We start from the raw sequence: 16,921 nt of genomic DNA, 5'->3' as shown, positions 1-16,921 counted from the left end.
ATGGACGGTACACACTATGCCGTTGCTAATGCTTGTGCCACCGCTCTGCTGTTGACGTTTCATTTGACGCACGTCCACTTCTTCGCCGTTCTTTAGCCCAACCACTGTTGTAGACGATTTTGCGTAAGTCATATGGGCGCCGCCACCTTGGTCTGTTAAACGAACGTTTTCTCATTTCTGTATTTGTGACGTGAATTGATAAGGTCAGGAAACGTCGAATGCAGCAACCCAACCGTTTACATGCGTGTTCGTTTAGTTGTTAAAGAAGCAAAACGTCAAGATTAACAGCCCAATATGGCGGCACCGAGACCCGTCAGGAAAATAGTTTATACGAAGAGCACCTCAACATGAACTTTAAGACCACAGTGACATGTCTTGGATTACGAAGATTCAGGTTCTGTTATGCTGCTTCTCCTGTCTAAGAGGAAACTTGCTGGTCTGATCATCATGCTGGCGCTGGGGTAGGAGTAGTACTGTACGCCGGGGACGCCCACACCTCGAGCACTCCATTCGATGCCGTCGGCGTAGCTGTCGTGGTGGCCGTTTAGGTTCAGGCCGTTGAGATTGGCCGAATGGCACGCGCTGTACCACCAGGCGCCGCGGAATGTGACCGCGCAGTTCTGCGGCCACGCGTCGTTGTCTCGGTCGAACGTTGAGAAATTCTGGCCATTCACTGTGAAGGCATTCCATCCTGGGTGAATCGAAGTACAAAAACAAACGGCCAGTTAGACTGACCTTACACGATGAATCTCGGAAAAGGGGCGGCAAATCGAAATGATGGGAAAAACAAAGCTAAGAGGTACAGATGTTCGTTGATATATAAGGCGATATAGGAAGAAGTAAGGAATCCAGATTAGGGAAAAGGGAAAGTGTTTTATGTGCATACGCCCACGATTCGTTTTCTAGTCCATAAACCCGAAATAACAAGAATGCCGCATGGTCACTCCATGAATAGGAGCGATTTTATGGCCCCAGAAAGTTTTATGCCGGCTATGTAGGTAAAGGACACTGTTGCTCCTTTGTTCTGGCAACGAAAAATAATATTAAAAAAAATCTTGTCGCTACATGAACTGGACCTGCTAGAGTGGCAATAGAAGTAATCTCGCATCAAAAGATGTTGAAGAGGAGAAATGTCGTGTTCTATCTTTGAAGGGCACATACTTGTACCTTGGTGAAGGAATCCTTTATTTGTTTTTTGTTTTTTTTTGTACAGAAATAGGTTGCTAGGGTTGCCAGGTGTGGCTGCTTTGCGCCATTTGGCTACTTTCTTGTTCCACTATGAGTTTCATGAACAAACTGTAGATAGCAGTTTATCAACTTACAACCGACTCGTGTTGTCTCTTGTCAACTGCTGCGCCAAATGCTAAATGTATAACCTGCATTAATTAAGTAACAACATTGCAGTTCTTGCAAAAATTTGCTGCTTTCATTGGCTATTTGTACATTATCTCGATTTTGGCTTGCTAGAGCAACATTCCCGCAGATCTCGTCATTCTCCCCTCTCACCCCTCTACTCGCCTACGCTTTGATAACGTCATGCTAAGTGAAATGAAATAACTAAAACTTCGAAAACCTCTTAGTTATCACCATTATTCTATTTTGTATGGCCACTGCAGAACGAAAGCTTCTCCCATTCATCTTCAATTTACCTTGTATTGAGCGAGGTGACTCAATTTTATGTCTGCAGCCTAAATTTCTGCATCAGCCGCGCTTCGATGCCGTCCCTCTTATGTGATACGTACATGAAATGAGGTTTTATGTAATGCTCAAAGCAATATGGGATGTTATATGTGACGTTGATAGGCATACTCGTTCGCTCTTCCATGCTTCCGCCTGCTATGAGGAAAAGGTGATTATGATTTACGTAACGGGCGTGAACAAGCGGAACGCATTCATGGAACTGCTGCGCGACTAAGACCTCCTTATGAAAGGCAGCAACTATTACTGGCTTCAAAAATGACGTAGATACGAGCAGCTCGATATTGAATTAGTTCAACCATTTTAGTAACGTCTGATCGTACAACTAGGTGCCGTCGAATAGGTACGCAGCTGCACTGCGTATTCAACACGGAGGAAAGGGAATCAATTGCAATGAATACTTCTCCTTGTCCTCTTTGCCTTTACCGTCTGCTCTATCTGGACATATTCATTTGCTTACACGGAACCATAACCGTGTTCCGGTGCAATGAAACAGTGAGTAGGAAAGAGTAGGAAAGAAGTTCGCTCGCTTTAATATCATTTAGTCTGAATCGTCATCCTGCTTCTCAATGCCACTCAGCTCGATGCCACGAATTGAGTTCACGAGTGGAACTTGTTATTCTCGTCGATAACAGGCTCCTCTTGCAGCGCGTGTTAAAGGGACACTAAAGAGAAAAGTCATTTTTCTCGAATTACTAGGTTACTCCCACGATACCAAAAACACCGCGCTTGCTGCGAGAAGACGCTGAGAAAATGCCCCAAAAGAACATGCGGGTGGGCCACCTTGAAGTTCCCACACCGGCCACCGCGACGTCACAGACGTTGACGGCGTGACGGCGTGTACAAGCACCTACGTAGCCCCTAGTCGGTAAAAATGAAATACATTGTCTTCTGAGGAAAGCAGAGACTTAACGTGACACGTTTCAGGAAAATTTGTTGAGCCAATGTGGCACTTTGAAATCCTTGATGGAGATTTCCGTGGAAATTTTAAAAGTGAAGGTATTGATATCGATTTTCTTATGTAATAATAAACCTATGGTGGTAAAATTAACGGCACTAGAATTTTTAGAGTATAATTAACTAGTATAAATCGATTCATTGTTTCATTTTGGTGCCCCTTTAAAGGTGAAGGACACTCGTTGCATCTCACAGTATCACCACAATATCGAGGTGCGGCAGAGAGCCAGAAGGTCATTGCAAGATCTAGAGCTGCCTTTATTCTATAGAGTGTTTTTGCTGTGCCAGTAATAGCTTACCGTTTACGTCACGGTATTACCGTTCCGTGTTTACGTACCACGGTCTGAAAACACTTTAGCAGCGCGAGTTGTTCGATGCGCACCATAACGTGATGAAATAATAAATGCGGCTAATGCGGATCTTGCACACTGATATGGCTTGCGGTGCCGACCACGACGGTACGGTATTGCCGAACTTGCCGTACGGGAAACCACCACCGGCTGAACACCCTAATAACAGCGGGAAAGCACTCGTGTTACGAGGCGTGATAGTGTTGTTCTTATCTACTGACGTTAAGGTGTTTGTAGTACCTACTTCTGTAATGGTATGACCGAGACTAGTGGCGCAGATCAACTGGCGCATTAAGTGGTGTATCGACTACTTTGAACTCGCAAAAATACCCAATTTTCAAAGAAGCGACACCAATCTGTACTATCTCGATTATCTGCGCAAGTCCAGCGCTACCAGTCTGAGAGTGTAGGAAGTACCGTAAACTTGTTTTACACGTAGTCTCCCTCTTTTCTCTGTGTCCTTGTGAATCTATGTATGCAAATCAAATAAATAAATAAATAAATAAATAAATAAATAAATAAATAAATGAATAAATAAATAAATAAATAAATAAATAATGCACGAAACAAATTGCAATGTGTAGATGTAGCGATTTACGGCATCTATTGAACTACATCTCACAAGTGCAGGTGAATCTCATAAGCTTATTGCAGGTAGTTCGCATTGTGTGGCCGCCGCTATGCGCATGTCTTGAAGCTCTGTACCTTCGGGTCCCAGGTGCGTCCCTACTTTAATCTTGAAGAGGTCGGCCTCCGACGCAATCCGGACGCTTTCGTAGTCGACCGACACGCTGTCCTTCGCATCGTTGCTCAACACCATGCGCAGGGCCATCTCTTCGTCACTGGAAGTCAGAGAGTGGAGAGCGTGGTTACCTGCCAAAAAGAGGTTAAGGGCATCTTAATCGGTGACTATCCCCACTGTACTCATTACCGCAAGCCGACATCGATGTTGGCTCATACTCATGCCCATCTCAGCAGCCAATTCTGTTGACATAAGACATCATATTCTTTCAATAAAACCATGCTTTCTGGACCACCCATGCCTAATGCAATTAATTCGAAAGCACAGATCCGCACCCCTAGTCTTCGAGTATATAGACCAGTGCTTTGCACACTTCGTCTCTTACCTGTTAAAAGGTAAATGAATGAGATTATTCTTTCTATTTGCAGAATGCTGTTTGGATAAGCGCCGATAGCAGTAAATTTTATATGAGGTGAGAAAGCGGTGAATTAATAACGTTGGTTAAGATTAAGGCAGCAGCGCAGCTGGCAATAGCGTCGTTTTTTTTTTTGTTTCTCAGCTTAACTCTATTACCTCACTGTAGTCGTACTACTGTGAACTATTAGTCCCACCCTAAATACCATAGTCGGACCACTCCAAACTTGTCTTCCGCTCCGCGCCTTACCAATCCAATATTCGTCAGAAGGATTCCCGAAGCCGTTCGCGTACTCCGTCCAGTTTCGGTAGAAGTGAAACACCCTGTTGCCATATTGTCCCCTTCTCTGGATCACCTGTAGACAAACAGTACACGTAAGTAATACAAAAGACGCTTACAGAGCTTCCACTCTCGAATGATAACGCAATCCTGATTCTTTAAAAGACTAATCAGTAATGATGTATTTGGTAGCGCAAGTGAGTGACACATTATGCTGACACAACCAAGTGTTTCCAACAGACGATTAGGCCAAGGAAAGCATAGGCGACATTAATTGTTGTTTTAACTGTAGTGTAACAGTTATGACGTAAATTGAAATGAATGGGTGAGAAATCACCCTTTCCTGTGGTGTGATCCGAACCCACAACCTTCTAATTACGCATACGATGCTCTACCAATTGAGCTACGACGCAAGGCACTTCCCCGTCCGCTAGGGTGGGTATTTATGTAACTAATCACTGGGAGCGTTAGCCAGCGTTGCTGTCTAACACTCCTGGCTAACAGTCCCAGTGATTACATAAATACCCACCCAAGTGGACAGGGACAGGGCCTTCTGTCATAGCTGAAGTGGTAGAGCATCGTACGCGTAATTCGATGGTTGTAGGTTCGAATCCCACCCCAGGAAAGGGTGATTTTTCATCCACTTTAATTCATTTCAATTTATATCATACTTGTTACACTACAGTTCAAACAACAATTAATGTCTCCTTTGCTTTCATTGGCCTAATGGTCTGTTGGATTCATTTGGTTGTGTTTAAGCGAGCCCCTCGAAAACATTTTCGGGTAGACTTTCGAAAAAAGAAAAGAAAAGAAAACATTTTCCTTGTTTCGTACATTCTGCTTACGTGCCCCTTTAGCTACGTGATCCACGAAGGCTATTCTGTAAAACAACCCTTGCAGAGCAAGGGCTCATGTTATTATATTGTATGAAAGTCGAGTCTCGCTCACCGTCCACCCTCCGCCGTCCGCATCCATGTCGCAGTAGACCGGCTGCCCCGACGGACCCGCGCTCTTGTGGAATATAGTGTACACTCAGCTCGTGCTCTGACCAGAGCGCAGAAGGTCTGCGCAATGCCTCGGCTGAACGGCGTCTGCAGAGCAGAGTGAACGAAAAGAGGGGAAACGACGAGCTTCATTACCGTAAACTACGAAACGTTATCTTGTGTTACTTTGAACAGCACACACACTAATGACAGTGCATAAACATGCGCCGTAGAGTAACGTAATAAATAAACTTGTTATGAAGGTTGTTTTCATAACGTCGACACGTTGCTGCTGTTTAAACGTGTTCACCATTTTGGTAGTTCACCTGCCACCTTAACAATGAACAGCGGGGCTTAACGATGCGAGAGGATTCACTGGAATTTCGCAGTTTCTTCGGGATAAATGTCCAATGATCGAAAACGAAACATGCCCTTGCCTTTTTGTAACACTTTATAAATGATACACTACCCCCCCCCCCCCCCCCCCCCCCCCCCGACTGATAGCACTATACTACACCGGTTCTGATAAGACTCACAGAATTTTGAACATGAATTTTATATCCGTGAAAAAAAATATTTCAAAAGTAGACTGCCAGGTGCGATGGACATGCATAACTGTTCAAATCGCACGAATCAGTAGTTAAATAACTAAAGTTAGCTCGTAACTAACTTTTAAATTTACTTTACGCACACGTTGTGATTGGCGCATTGTAGCCGGTAAGCTTGCAAGGCGTAACCAGTTTCATAGAATTTTCGAGGTGTCACAAATTTCTAGATATTCATTTCCAAAATGCGGTGCGAAATACACGGGCGTTCTGTACTACTTTTGTGTCTTAGTGTACAAAACGGCGTTTTGTTACAAAAGTAACTTGGACAGCAGCGCACAAATTTGGCGGCAGATATCTTCAAATCTGCAGCTCACTGGCTACGATCCGTCAGTTGCAAGATGTGCCATAGAGAAATTAATGAGAAAGTTCATCAGTGAGCCTTTGATAATAACTACTAATCAGCGTAATCCTAACATTTTTGGATGTTTGGATACATTTTGGGATACTTTTGCTACTATCGAAGAAATATTTTCCCTCGAACACCGTACGTTCCACGTTGAAGAAGTGTAAAAATCTAGTCAGGAACACCTGGCATATATGTGCTGCAGCTTATAACCTCATGATGCCTCATTATAGTGGCATTACGTATTTAACATATAATAAGTCTACGTACATTCTGTATACATTCGTCAAAATGCACTGCAGTTTAGCTGATAGAAGAGAGACCATTTTGAAATACTGATATGCCGCCAATACATGGAAGTCCTGATGAACAGCGAGAATGAGAAAGCAAGGTTATTTACTTTTGACATCAGCAAGAATTTGTGCCAATTCTTGCACTCGCTCCTCCGCTCGCGCAATAGACGGCGCCCATGGAGGGCTCTGAGCCACTGCGCTGGTAAGGACAGCGACGACAGATAGAAGTATGACTCTTCGCCTCATATCGATTCTTCACTACTGGTCAAAGGTATCCTGGTAGCAAAAGAAAGAACGATAACTGTATAGGGACGCGTTATATGCACTACTAATGCAGAGTTATAGGATAGAAAAGCTCATAGGGCCCCTTATGCGTTTGCCTAAGACGACTCGAAGGCAAAAGCTAGGTGTGGCTTTTTTACCGAGCACTTTATAGCTCCCGAATGCCGCTCTATCTTAAAGCATGAGTTACAAATTTCGGTGGCAGCGGCGGCGGTGGCATAGCTTGCGAAGAACATGGCGCCGACGAGTGTACAGAAATGCGGGTCTACACAAATGATGCCCTCGAAGGTGCGCCGGTCACTTGCGTATTTGTACGCGCCGTCTTCCAATAAACGATGCTCTCTCGGTCGTGGGCTTGTCGGCGACCAGACGTTTCTGAGATAGCAGTGTGATCTGTTATCGAGGTCACTTGCCATTTCATGTTGCCACAATTCATTATTGCGTTTCATTGTTCCCGCATGACCGTCGTCGTTGCCTGCATAGCAACAGAAGTGTTGCGCTGCTGAGCACGTGGGTGAAGGTCCAATATCCGGCACGGAGGGAGGAGGAAGTTAGGAGGGAGCATTGCGTAATGCGAAAGAAAGAATGAAAGAAAGAAAGAAAGAAAGAAAGAAAGAAAGAAAGAAAGAAAGAAAGAAAGAAAGAAAGAAAGAAAGAAAGAAAGAAAGAAAGAAAGAAAGAAAGAAAGACGTAGGTCAGGCACGCAAACGCCAAGCTTCGCTTGCCCCCAGTTTTTGGATAAGGGAAGTAGAGGTGTGCACGGGCTCCGGGTAGCCCGAAAGCCCGAGCCCGACCCGGCCCGCGGGCCGGGCTCGGGCGGGCCGACGTATTTTCACCTCGGGCACGGGCCGGGCTCGGGCCCGGCGCGAAGCCCGACTCAAGCCCGAAATATAGAGAATGAGCGGGAATTGTTTTCAAGCACGCATACAGCGCCTTTTCCACGACCGCCCTTTACCGCTTTTCCTTTCCATTCGCTACTTTAAACAAATGGGGAGCAGGCAAAGCACTGGCTCTGTTGCACTCCGACAAACAGAGAAGTAACACCACCTGAGCTAGTGACGGCGCCACGCGACTGTTCGCGTTAGATTTAAGGCCAAATCCCATATGAGTGAAAATGCACGCGACAGCGACGAGCGACCCGACGTAGATCGCCTTCGTGCAAGCTGACGCTTGCATGGGCATACCCCATACCCGTGACGGCTTTGGCGAGCGAACTCCATTGTTGCTGGCATGAGGCCGTCTACTTGTATAGCAAAAGTGCCGCGAACAGTCTCTATTAGAGACTGTTCGTATAGTGTGTCGTTTGATCATATTTGATATGCTCAATAAAATGCCAAATTACCGGAAAACGATGTTTTGTTTTCGCACGAACCTTCAAAAAGCCGGGCCGGGCCGGGCCCGGGATTGTGTTTTCGTACGTCGGGCCGGGCCGGGCGGGCTCGCAGCGCTTTGCCGTCGGGCTCGGGCGGGCCTTCGACAAAGTCAGCGGGCCCGGGCCGGGCTCGGGCTCGGAAATACGGCCCGTGCACAGCTCTAAAGGGAAGTGAAACGTTACGCGTGACACGGTAGAAATAGACGGCTGAAAGTGTACATACGTACTTTAATGCGATAGGCTTTAGCAGCTACTTCGTTCACGTTGAATGGTTGAAAGATGTCGTATAATGAACAGTGGCACATAACGTATAACCTTAGCTGTCTACTATAGCCGCCTACTGGGCATGTGCCCGATAGGACAACTTGCTGCTATTCGCAGCTTCGCATATAGTGTGCAACTTGTATCATTAGGCACGAATCAACGTGTGCCACATGTGAACGAACAGACAACTTAGGCGCTTTGTATGCAATGTTGGTGCGTACACATACTGGGCCACATTGCCTCCGGGCACACGGGCACATGTGTCTCCGATGTGCCCGTAATATTTCGTGATCCACGGATGGCGCGGGGATCTGCAGCGGGTTATCGCTGACATTGACAGTCAACCTGTCTGTGCCTCAATTTTTGTTCTCGTCCTGCGTTTATCAGCAAGAACGATTTCAAAATTTGGTGAAATAATCCGATGCTCTAAAGAAAAAGGGGAGCGAAGGAAACATGCAAGTTAGCAAACAGTGCCTGTTTGTCAGGTACTTGCAGAAAAGTTCAGTACAATGAATACTCGTGTACTTACCAAGCTCGTTTGAAGAGGAAGGCGTAAACTGATGTTTTCCGCTGAGCAGCTCTTCTCGGGTCATGAAGCCCGACGCCTTTGCGATGACCCGACGCACGTGCTTTTAAATGCGTGTGCAGTCGCATTCGTACGCGCAAAAGCAGCTTTTCGCGCACGCGTGTAATCTCGGGAAAGGCCGAGACCTTTCGTGCCCAGCCCGGCCGTGGCCAGCCCAGCTCAGTGGCGGAAGCGCGCAGATAAACGGAACACACGTGGTGGCTCAATCTCACAAGGCTGAAAGGCATTGGACAGTTTTTACCAAGCGTGAACGATCGCGCGTGGCGGTCGTCTAGGCGCTCTTTTTTTTTTCTATCGCTATTTCGCAGTCGGGCAATTCGTCACCCGTATCTGCAACTCGGCGCCCGCTCTTTACTCGTTCGCTGTGACACGCTGTAGCCACGCGAAGAACAACCCGACTTCCACCCATACAATTCTCACCACTGAGAAATTTCGAAAACCTCGAGCCGCGTTGTGCAACGGTGTTTTTCCTTCCGTTTTATTTGTTTCTCCCCGATGCTGCGAGTAAATGTAAAGAATGACATGTGGGAACGAGTCTTTCGTATATAATGCGGTCCCTGATGGCCACGTTTACCCCATATCGACAGTTCTAAATGCTGCTCGCCTCAGTCGATCTATTTGACTGAGAACGTCACAAAGAGTTTTCTGATTCGTTTAGAAAAAAGAAAGCAAGACGATTAATTCTCGCATTTTGGAACGTTCCTCTATATACGCAATACTACCTCAACTTGAGAAAGTCGAATACAGTTCCGCCTCCTCGAGAGAAGTGGTAACTGGGCTTCATAGATGCACCGCAGCAACTATTCAGAAGCGTTGCGCCCACGGCCGGCGCCAGCATATATACTTTTACTTTTGCGTGTGTTTGTGTGTGTGTGTGTGTGTGTGTGTGTGCGCGCGTAATCGTAGTGTGCGATGTGTGTGCGTGCGTGTGTGTGTGTGTGTGTGTGTGTGTTTGTGTGTGTGTGTGCTTGACTATGAACACCGCTTTCCTAATTTTTTCCAGTATGCGAACGCACGGGTGGTCACGTGACATTTCTGTAATATACACGCCGGTTTTTCGCCGAGGAACCCTTCTCATGCGGCGTTTAAGGCTTTCGCCTTATTAAAATAAATCGATACAACAAACACCACATACTTTCATGAGTATAGACGCATATTCTCTCGATGCCAGTCGGCACAGCAGAAGACTGCGCAAGAAGTCTCGTTTATTTTTCGCCCGTGCAGTTTTTACGTATATAGTAACACGCAGCAGCGTTCCCGGAGATTCCCAAAGGTGGAGCTTGTTAAGGACGTCAATGCGAGGAAGCGACAAAGAGGGCTATCTGACAAAGAACCGCTGAAAGGCGATCACCACGAAGGTGCGCGGCTTTGCGCATGCGCCGTCTCTTCCAGCGTCAAGGGCAACCTTTAACGAGTCGAGGTCGACATGAAGAGCAGAGCGAGCCGGGGAGTTCGCCTTCGATTGAGCCGTGTGCGCGGTGCCGCCCCTAATCCGTTTAGAGCGCAGACCTTCTTGTGACGTTTATGCATACCGGATACTGCCTATACGAAGGCTGAGCTGTCCGTATACGCGACTCTTGTAACACACACAGGGAACTCCGTGATTAATTAGTAAGCCTGAATGTCCGTTCACATCGCTAAGAAACCGTCGTGGCTTCGTGCCTTCAGCCTGTTACGATACGCGCTTCCAGCAGTTAGGTTTTCCATTTTCGACTATGATTACGCTTGCCTTTTTGTTGTTTTTTCGCACTTCGGTGATATTACTCCGTCCGTCCCTCTCGTTGCACAGTCGGCAATATGCAATCCTCGCTGTAAGGATGTGTCGTCATCCTCCACTTTGTTCCCACCATATGGCGAAAAAAAAAAAAAGGCGGGGCGTCACGCGTTCTCTCCTCTACGTGGGCGCGGCCAGCGGTTACAACAGCCTCCCATTAGGGGGTCCTGTCAGCAAATCCGCAGGATCAAATAAAGTTCCTCGTTTGTCTGTTTGTTCTTAACCGCCTTTGGTGGTTTAACTGCGCAGTTCTTAGCCAGACTAGTTAACCATCACGATATCCCACAGCAGTTCGTTTCCTTATCGCATAAAAATAGTGCCACTTGAGTAGAAGAAAAATAGTTTGCGTTGCCACTACTTAAAAAAAAAGCACACTGCACTGAAGGGTCATGAAAAAAAAAATTCTCGGGCAAAAACAGACAGCTTGGAAGCTTTGCAATTTATGCCGAGCTTTGTACGACACGCCAACTCTGAAAGCAGTGACATATGTGCGTGTATTTCGAAGGCACGACAATTAATGATGAAGCGGACAAAGGCGACGTTGTGTGCATGAACAAAAATAAATAAAAATAATTTCTTCTCGAGAGAACGGCAGCGGCTGCTGTAAGGCAGTGTGCTGGCCGCTGCTGTAAATGAGCTCACAGCCGGAAGAGTCAACGAAGTCTCCTGCTATATTTATACCGTCTTTCTTTTTCCGCGGAGCTTAACGCAGTCATCCGTTCATCACGCCGAGCTCTTTCCTCAGGGCGCGCTGTCGAGGAGAGAATTTTGCAACAATACGGCGGTGGTGCGTTTGGACGAGATTCTTTTCATTTCATGAAGCGCGCCTGACGACTTGTTAATTTAGAAATCTGCGTCTATATGAGCCATGCTTACATATTTTGTCTATACACAACCTCATGCGTTCAGTTGAGAGAAGACTGCAATTAATTAGTGCATTTCGTAAACCTTATTTTCTGTATCGAAAAAAAAGACACTCTTTTCAAAGAAAAGGGAAAACAAAACGGATGTTCACGTGCTAATTTCCTGCTGATACGAAGGCGCTCATCAGAAAACCGATCTTGTACGAGAGAAAAAACTTCATTTTGAGACAACCGCGAAATTATTTTCTCCTAGAGAGGAAACGACTAAAATGTATTCACTCTATAGCAAGCTGCGTAAACTTGATATTTTGTATCTGTTTATTCTTCGGTGCACCCGTTTAGTATTTGCAGTTGAGGACGGCAGAGAGTAACGTGGGGTGACGAAATCGGGAAGTTCGCCGGCACAATGTGCATTGGATAAAGTGACAAAACGGAAGACAAGATAAATTGGCGATCAATGGGAGATGCCATCGTGCTGCAATAGACTGATGACGACGACGACGACGACGACGACGGCCTGTTTAGCGTCATTTGACTGTCCTACAGCCGCGACTCAGCGTGTTCAGCAAAACGGTTTTTTGGTATACTATAAGTGAGCGATGCTTTACAGAAGAAAACCTGTCCCACGTTTAACTTCTTCGCGAGGAACGTCAAGACAAAACACGAAGGTTTATTGGGAAGGCAGTGCCGGCATACAGGCTCCGGCACGTATCTCGTCAACAAACCAAAAGCGCTGTTGTTGAACCGTTTCTGTTATGCGGCTCGTTCGTACCACCCTGCGCAGCGGAGCTTCACAGCTTAAAAACGAGAGTTATCCGAAGCAGAGGAAGCGGTACCTGCCGGCGCACAGGAGTCTGAGGAGGGAGGAAGCGGTGACCTGGAGAAGACTCCAGGCCGGAACTTACCCGCACGGAACATTGATGCACGCAATGTATCCAGGGACCTACAGGCGGGACTGCAAGTTTTGCCCACCGGACACGCGGAACACCCTGCGCCACATGGTGCTGGAGTGCACGAACAATCCGGACGTACCACCGTCATCACCCCCAAGCGAAAACGAAGAGGAAGGAGTGAATGCAGAGAAAGAATTAAAAGACCAGCGGCAGGCTCTGCTGGTGACGCAAGACCCTGACAGCCAGCTACGAGTGGTGAACAGGGCTCGGGCGGCGGCAGCGAGCCATGGCTACCTGGACTGAGGAGGCCACCCACCTTAGGGCTGAAGTACAAAGAGCCTGGTCAAAATAATGTTCATTTCTCTCTCTATCCGCACTTTCTCATTGAGCCGAGCTTTGGCAGTTAACTTCTGCAGCCACCCTTGCGCTGTGCGAAGTTTGCTTGAATCACGCTCAGCGCAGTCTGCATGCTTTTCGCCGTAGGTGTAAACTGTGCACACTAACCCACCACGGTGGTCTAGTGGTTATGGTGCTCGACTGCTGACCCGCAGGTCGCGGGATCGAATCCCGGCCGCGGCGGCCGCATTTTCGATGGAGGCGAAAATGCTTGAGGCCCGTGTACTTAGATTTGGGTGCACGTTAAAGGACACCAGACGATCAAAATTTCCGGAGCCCTCCACTACGGCGTCCCTCATAATCATATCGTGGTTTTGGGACGTAAACTCCAACAATTATTATTATAAACTCCGCACGCTACCCAGGGGCAACGGGGTAAGAGTAGCCCGTACACAATACTTTATTTTCTTCATGTTCGGTATTAAGGATCACATCTTACTTACCTCAGAGATTTTATATTGTCAGTCATCTTGCATGCCTTTGCTTTGAATTCAGATGAACTTCAACAGTAAGAAGCAAAGGTGAAACAATATATCTTCCAGCACAGTGTTCCTTTTATGAAGTTACTGTAGAGATAGAAGGAAGCTATTTATTCTAACACGAAAGTGTTTTATGCCGGGGTCCACCAAGACTTTCATGACGCATTTCCGTCACGGAAATACGTCAGCAAAATGAACGTCATCAGATGGCAAAGAAAAAAAAACTATACGAAAAAGTTCGTTCACAGGAGACGAACCCGTGACCTCTCGGTCCGCTACGATGGCTGGCGGACATTTAGCCCACTGGGCTACCGCCAAACCTTTTTTTCTTTATTGCGATGTTAATACGTTATATACATATACACATGTGCCACACATCACCCACCAGCACGCGTAAGGCTGGCTGGATATACTTATGAATTTTTAACGGTTTCAGTGTATCTAATATACAAATCATTTCATCACATGCCCCTCGGTGCTCCAGCACTTCTCTGAGCTTCGTGATCTGTTCAACAATTCAAGAGCACTGTGAGAGTAAAGTGTGAAAGATAAAAGGCGCGTTCATGTAGCCTCCGTTATGTGTTTGGCGGTAGCCCTTAACCGAGCCACAAGCGCGATCGGTTAAGGGCTACCGCCAAACACATAACGGAGGCTACATGAACGCGCCTTTTATCTTTCACACTTTCCTCTCACAGTGCTCTTGAATTGATGGATGGATGCTATGAGCGTTCCCTTTATAACGGGGCGTTGACATGTGTGCCATCAAGCTCGAAAAAAATAAAAAATAACGTGCCGTTGCTACAGCTGTCCCATTCGGTGCGTTTCCAATGGAAATGTATTTTCGTCAACGCTTTAACACACCGTGAGGTGGTCGCTTTAGCCCAAGCCTCGCTCATAGCATCCATCCATATGGAAAAATAGGTCTCCGACACTCGTCTGGCTGTCACACCGCGTTCCCCGCTCGACCAGTGAAAATTAACGGCCAGGATAGAGGGAAGACACGACGCGCTTAGCGTTTCTCTTCGCGTTTCACGACGCTTTGAAGGAGTGCATATGAAGTATCAGTGTTTATTGTGTGCTTGTTGATGACATATCTGCGCGCGATTCACCATATGCGGTGTCCACGCATACGTTAAGAACTTTAGCTACCGCGAAGGTTAAATCATGATTATGGGCGTTTAGTGGTCGGTACGGAGATGTGCCACTAGGCGTCAACGTGAATGCGTCCACGTAAAGATAATAAAGTTGTTACTCACTCACTCCACATAAAGCGGTGATATATCTGCCAAACAACAGTAGACATTGTACGAGCTCTCATGTACCAATGCACTATAAATAATTAACGACTTCTGTGACGACACGTTTCACTTTCGTGTTTTACCGATTCCTATAACAGAGGGATCAGCCATCTTTTTTGTCTCGTTCTCCCATGCCGCTACGCTTTGATCTTGGCTCGTCGCGTTGCCACATACGGTGTAATGTTTTCTTTTTCTTCTTCTTTTTTCTTTTTTTTTCAGCGTTTACTTGATCAACGTACGTTGTCACGTAGCACTACTCAATGTTATTATAATAGCTGCAGACAGCGAAACCGAATGATTTGTGGGTGTAAGTCGGGTAGAAGGGAGAAGTTCGTTCAGACGTCTATAGGACGTGTTACATCCTTTGATGCTCCCCACAGCGGATACTTACATGGCGGCGGGTCTTCGGTCGTATTAGGAGACACCATGTCGCGTTATCATCAGCTCGTTGCAGATTTGCACATCCATGCACGGTATTCGTAGCGCACCTCGACTGTCACTGTCATATATTTAATACATTACTGATACATATTGGGGTTCTTAGAGGTACTCAGTTTTTGGCCAATTGACATCATTTGAATCGTTAGATTTAGCTTCACCATCGACAACACACCACTGTGCTGTGCGATTCCGGAGACACAGGCCGCGCATGCACCTCGAGTGGCCGACGATGCGGACTGCACAAACTGAGTGTTCGCAAGATTGGTACAGCAATAAAACGGGTCAGCATGAGGAGTATAACAATGGCCCGTTGTGGCATAAGCATCCCGACTGAAATGATTAAGTGAAATGTTTATTCACGTGTTTTTCCTCTGCGCCTTCATATTTCTTATTAAGCTGTAGCTCGTTGCGGACATTCAAGCGTTTCATTTCAATTTCCATCTTTCGTACCTAATCACGCGGCTCAACATGGCTGATGGCATGAATACTCTTAGGAGCATTATGACATGAAGAAGTGACTAAAATATGCGTATACACTTAAAATTCCACTCCCTGTCGCCGATTTCAGGGATACTGGCGGCACTACGACCTACAGGTCATGTGCGAGCAAGTGATGAAATGTGAAAACAATGTAGCCATAAATAGAACGTTAAAGAGAACGGCCCTTCACGAGCACTTCAATAACTTCGTAAAGTAGCGTTATGATAGCCACAATGTTTCTTCCGCGCACCGTGCCTGTTGTGCGGCCTGGATCGTTTTTCAGCCCAATATTCCTGAATATCTGGCGTGCGCCGTATCCCAGCTTGTTACGGAAATGAACTCAATAAACTTTTTTCCACCCGAGTCTCCTAGCTCGTTCCAATCGTGTACAGGCGCAACTTCCGAAGGACGCGGAGGACCGCTTGAAAGGAAGCGCGCGGAGCTCCCATTGGCGGCGAGCGCAGTGCAACGTGCCCTATCGGCTTCCAGCAGCGCTTGTTCTCCCACTCGTCGGCGCGCGATCCGCGCGGCGCAGAGCGCGCTCGTACCTTTGCGCTCATTCGCAGCGGAGAAGACGAAGCAAGATGAACGCCCGAGAAGCGGATGGCGCTCCTTGGTGTACTTTGCGCAAAGTGCCGCCAAGATTAACGGCTTTGGGATGGCTCGATTACGTTTTATCGTAGAAACCTTCAACGTAGACTGCTACAAGGCTGCTACATCTTCCTCGGAATTGAAGGAAGTGTTCTCAGAAGCGATGAACATACATGGAACGTTGAGCAGGCTAAGCTATTTGGAGCACTGAAGAATGATCTTAGATATTGTATCTCCTGGATACATTCTGCTGGTTCCTGTTGTCCCGACAGATGTACGATTAACGGTTGTTAAATGTGCCGCAATGTGACTTGGAGTTCGGGCGAGGAAGCCTTTCCCGCAGATATCGGTTTTAATGCCGATTGCGTTTGACTAGGCAGCTAATACCGTTACGATGATGTTGAGTGATACGCTTCCGAAGCACGAGCTCGTCTCGGTGCCTCTTTTTTCCGAGCTCAACGACACTTTATCGACGATGGCGTTGGATGCCAGTGCCGCAACACCGGTGCTTCCAGAAGAGTTGACGTTCACGCG

At 46.8% G+C, this 16,921-nt stretch overlaps 2 protein-coding genes across 3 annotated transcripts in view; one reads left to right on the top strand and one right to left on the bottom strand.

Moving 5' to 3' along the window:
* Positions 1-228: 228 nt before the first annotated feature.
* The window catches only part of LOC119388165 (techylectin-5A), a 50,581-nt gene continuing 33,888 nt past the window's right edge, over positions 229-16,921 (bottom strand). The window contains exons 1-6 of one of the 2 annotated variants that reach the window (XM_037655822.2): positions 9,116-9,278; positions 6,776-6,944; positions 5,390-5,532; positions 4,412-4,517; positions 3,711-3,878; positions 229-691 (exon numbers count right to left, since the gene is read on the bottom strand). In XM_037655822.2, coding sequence (XP_037511750.1) covers positions 381-691; positions 3,711-3,878; positions 4,412-4,517; positions 5,390-5,416 — 612 coding nt within the window. In that variant the 5' untranslated portion in view covers positions 5,417-5,532; positions 6,776-6,944; positions 9,116-9,278 and the 3' untranslated portion in view covers positions 229-380. Of the gene's footprint in view, positions 692-3,710; positions 3,879-4,411; positions 4,518-5,389; positions 5,533-6,775; positions 6,945-9,115; positions 9,279-16,921 lie in introns of those variants that run through there. The other variant, XM_049413850.1, reaches the window with a different exon arrangement.
* Positions 16,734-16,921, top strand: part of LOC119388164 (adipokinetic hormone/corazonin-related peptide receptor variant I-like) — a 15,703-nt gene continuing 15,515 nt past the window's right edge. Inside the window, exon 1 of the mRNA XM_037655821.2 lies at positions 16,734-16,921. This exon is cut by the window's right edge and continues 238 nt beyond it. Coding sequence (XP_037511749.1) covers positions 16,782-16,921 — 140 coding nt within the window. The 5' untranslated portion in view covers positions 16,734-16,781.

Source organism: Rhipicephalus sanguineus, chromosome 3, assembly GCF_013339695.2.
Source record: "Rhipicephalus sanguineus isolate Rsan-2018 chromosome 3, BIME_Rsan_1.4, whole genome shotgun sequence".
Classification (NCBI taxonomy): Eukaryota; Metazoa; Arthropoda; class Arachnida; order Ixodida; family Ixodidae; genus Rhipicephalus; species Rhipicephalus sanguineus.
Note: the sequence above shows the minus strand (reverse complement) of the source record. Positions and strands in the feature narration are given on the sequence as shown.